Here is a 4,331-nt window from a genome sequence, read left to right on the forward strand (position 1 = left end):
CTAGCCGCGGGTGGTCAACACGACAGACAGGCAGATTCGGTCGGCCCATCACGCGCAGGACAACCAACAAGAGGGCACAAACTGGTGTGACCAAAAACACCACATCACGATGGATCCAACCGCGCCCGCACCCCCTCGTCATGGACCCAGAGGCAAGCAGTCCGGGTGCGAGGCGGCCGCCTAGATCGATGGCCCGGAGCGCCCCAGGGAGCCAGCCGCGGGTGGCCAACGTGCAACAAACAGCGCGGAGGACATTTTCACACGCAGAGGCTCCCCAGAGATGGGTACTCCAACATTCTTTATAAAAGTATAATAAATACTCCCTCTGTTCCTAAATATTTGTCTTTCTAGACATTTCAAATGGCTACTATATACGGATGTACGTAGACATATTTTAGAGTGTAGATCCACTCATTTTGCTCCGTATGTAGTCACTTGTTAAAATATCTAGAAAGACAAATATTTAGAAACGGAGGGAGTATTAGGTTAGTCACCTGCTCATCGTTGCAATTGTACATGAAGCACTTGCAAGATAGTTGTTTATTTCCGGGACTAGGAGTTCTAAAACCTGGACCATGGGATCAAAATAAATGGACGGTGGACAAGGGAAGAGCCGTTTTCCTTCTCAAAATAAATAGAAGCAAAGTGCTTTACATGGAACCATAAGATTCATCAACTGGGGACATCCATGGTGCACAAAAACCAAGCGAGAGATAACATGGTTCAGCTGAATCAAACATCCATGTAGCGAGACAAGCTGACCGACATAGTTGCATCATCCATGCAAACTCAAGTACTTCCAATAACATATTTCTGCTTGATATATAATACCTAGAAATATATGCGTGAAGTCATCTCACTTCTCAAATCCAGCTCATTACTACTAATCACCCCACAAGTTTTTAGTGCTGCTACCACAACATTATCTCATATATAAGTCTTGCTAGGAGGATGAAAGGGCTTTATCTCCATCGGCATGAGGTAAAGATCTAGCCATCATTGGATAAACCAACGATAGTGAGATCTGCCTTCACAATGCAGCTCGACCCTACAACATAGCCTTTCTTGAGTTTCTTGAGAGCAAGAAAGTTAGGCCAACCCCATCCGCCATCACATATGAAGAGACCTGTGATCACCACAAAAGTAAGATCAACTGTAATCATCATGAGGTTACAAAAACTAGCTGCTTGAATCACACATATCAGTAGCACTGGTACTTGCTAAGGAGAGTTGAACCTGAAGTTTTAGTCAAGTGTTTCCCATTCTTTTGGTTCAGGATGGACAGAGTCATTACAGCCACCTTCTTGGACTCGAGATGGAGCTCATTCGAGGCATCCAGGGATAAGTACAAGCTGAGGCAATCAGTGCTGTACAAGTCACCACGCGGGTACATGCTGATGCACCTGTTGCAAAAATATAATTAGGTACCCGGCAACATTTTATTTACAGAATGTGGTTAGTTATTGAAATCAGAAAGTTGTGGCTGAGCTTGGGTGTAGCCAGCCATCAACTCTGGACACAACTTCATGGCATTACACTTGTACAAAAAATTTAAGCAAACCATGACTACGGTACAAGATAATACAATGTTCCGCAAAAAGAATCTGAGAAAATAACTGATGATATGTGACACATACTAGGACCATACCAAATATATATGTCAGAATGAAATTTCTGTGAAAAATATATCCTAAACAACATAACATATGACCATGACATTTTACGCCAACATAGATTTTAGTACTACATTGTTTCAAATTTGTTCCTGAATTTTGGCACACCGTGATTACAAAACCCCTATGCTATTGAAATTGGAATGTGCTACCACATATCTGTAAATATCTGTATTGCATGCTTAGAGATCAAGCTAAAATATCCAGTTGGAATATCTGGAGGACTGGTAAGCTAAAGGATACGTTTAAGCTAAAATGTTGGATAGCACATGCATACCATTTATATAAATTACTTGTGATGTAACTGTCTAGTTGGTAATAGGTGCATACCATTTATGCCCGCCAACTTCAAATGTAGGAGAACGGACACAGTGATCCAAGTCCAGTTCAAGGAAATTGTTCATGTTCCAGGTGTATGTCCCTTTGACGAACCCCTTCTCCTGGACAAAGAGGTTCTGAACTGTGGTAGCCTTCTTCTGAACCACAACAGCCTTCTTTTCAGGAGAGCAGACATCAATTTTTAATATCTCCACAGCAAAGACACAACCATCATCAACTAGAAAAGCAGATGATTTCAGCAGCTTCTTAAGAGGAATCAAGCAATGCTCCTTCGAGTAGAAATTCTTGAAATCAAAGTTGTAGCTAGCTGTGTTTAGATAAAGGTTAGAAGATTAGAGAACAAATAACTTGTACATAAGGTGCAAATATACCAAATTATATATAGCCACCCCCCACTAAAAACAGGTATATACTCCCTCCGTAAAGAAATATAAGAGCGTTTAGATCAATAAAGTAGTTCTAAACGTTCTTATATTTCTTTACAGAGGGAGTATTATCTATATAACCAACCATCACCCCAGTTCAGAAAGCCAGAGAAGATACCAAGATAGTGAACTACATCCAAATAATGTTGATCAAATTTAAAGAGAACATGTGTATGTAGTCCGAATCAGACAAACTTAACGGCAAAAAAAAAAGAATAATTACAAAACGACTTCATGGCAAAAGTAATATTTGATCGTAATGATGAAACCATGGTATTTATATCTCAAACTTATGACACGCAGACTATGGACTCCTAGCTGTAATAGGATGGATGTGCTTGAAAAAATAAATCCATAAGACTACCTTTGCATCCATAGTACATTCCTTTTGAATGGTTGCATATTGACAACTCAAACACCGCATGCACTGTGTGAGCTGGCACCAAGCTTAGTGTGGATGACGCAAGACGAAGGGCAACATATGGAGTTACAGAACCAGCTTCTTTATGCATTAGACTCACTTGCAGGTCCCTGGAAAATGAAATCATGGGAAGAAACCCAAGTCAGTCTAGAATTCATAACTGAAGTAGGAGTGAAGTCTAATTTCTTCACTTCATGCACCGTATCAAGCGTTAGCATCTGACTATTTGTTTATGAGACATATAATGTGTATTAGAAACAAACCATATGGTATTTACATCTAATACATAAACTCTGCAGAGTTTCTTTTGCAATTATGGTACATACCAGTTATAACCAGAGCAGTGAAAAGGGCCAGATGTTGCTCTCTTAGATCCAGTCTTAAGCAGTGATGAGAAGTCATCAATCCTCCATTCGAAATCTGGAACATGGGTCTTTCCGAAGTCCCGAATCCTCCATTCTGGATCCGGAACAACATGGGCCTTTCCTAGGAGTGCACGAGCTGATGTTTGCACAAGTGCAATAACTCAAAATTACAAAACAAAGAAAGAGAGAACATGCAATGGAAAAATTCATGTGCATGTCGCAGTTCCAATAAACAGGCTACAATATCGGCCACCACAAGAATGGCCAACAACATATAAGTTCTTTATCTTCTGATTATACGAATCAAACTCTTGAATGCAACTATTTGTGATATGTTATTCATGTAACCAAGCAAGGGTAGAACAAGGCAGAAGATACTTGTAGTTTCTTATATATCATTAGTCTGATATATCAACAAGATATCAAGACCAACTAGTTAGCAATCTTGCTAATTTATCAACATGATGGTGATGGCAAGTACTTGTTCAATTCAGAGCTAGGATTTCATATTCTTACCTTGACTTTTGCCAAGGAATTAATGCTGCCAATTGCATCTAAGTTTTAGTTTATAAAACATACAGTCCAATACCAAACATCACGATTGACCAGAGAAACATACATGAACTCTTGCAGTTGCCCATAGATCTGCCCCTTCCTCTTCTCTCCTCCTCTGCAAGTAAGATTAAATCATACCACATCTCAGAGAAAGGTAGCAGATCATGCAAATAGTACTGTACTAATTACCACGGCAGACAAATAATATTATCACGCCATAGTGCAGGGTTAAGAGCATACAGAATCTTCAAAGGTAGAGCCAATCTTGGCCAAAATAACTACCACGGCAAGTGAAAATTATTGCCGGCGAGAAAAATAAAGGAGAGAACAAGAAGCAGAAATCCCTACACACGAGCGGGTCGATTAAAAATCTACGCGCTTTAGGCTTTAGCCCTCGATTGATTACGAAAGAAGCCAAGAACTTGCAGCGCGAAACCTTGAATCCCTGTTTCGTGAAAAGAAAAGGAAAAACTGCAAGTCTGAAAAACCCTCAAGTCGAGAAGAAAAAGTGAAGAAGAGTAGGATGCGATAATCCGCGGTAAAGAGACTGGAT

At 40.2% G+C, this 4,331-nt stretch overlaps 1 protein-coding gene across 3 annotated transcripts in view; it reads right to left on the reverse strand.

Annotated features, from left to right (window-relative positions):
• Nucleotides 1-668: 668 nt before the first annotated feature.
• Nucleotides 669-4,331, reverse strand: part of LOC119272462 — a 4,457-nt gene continuing 794 nt past the window's right edge. For 2 of the 3 annotated variants that reach the window (XM_037553955.1, XM_037553950.1), the window contains exons 2-7: nt 3,843-3,893; nt 3,185-3,359; nt 2,802-2,968; nt 2,004-2,319; nt 1,237-1,403; nt 669-1,126 (exon numbers count right to left, since the gene is read on the reverse strand). In XM_037553955.1, the coding sequence (XP_037409852.1) occupies nt 990-1,126; nt 1,237-1,403; nt 2,004-2,319; nt 2,802-2,968; nt 3,185-3,359; nt 3,843-3,864 (984 nt within the window). In that variant the 5' untranslated portion in view covers nt 3,865-3,893 and the 3' untranslated portion in view covers nt 669-989. Of the gene's footprint in view, nt 1,127-1,236; nt 1,404-2,003; nt 2,320-2,801; nt 2,969-3,184; nt 3,360-3,842; nt 3,894-4,126; nt 4,260-4,331 lie in introns of those variants that run through there. The other variant, XM_037553960.1, reaches the window with a different exon arrangement.

Source organism: Triticum dicoccoides, chromosome 1A, assembly GCF_002162155.2.
Source record: "Triticum dicoccoides isolate Atlit2015 ecotype Zavitan chromosome 1A, WEW_v2.0, whole genome shotgun sequence".
Classification (NCBI taxonomy): Eukaryota; Viridiplantae; Streptophyta; class Magnoliopsida; order Poales; family Poaceae; genus Triticum; species Triticum dicoccoides.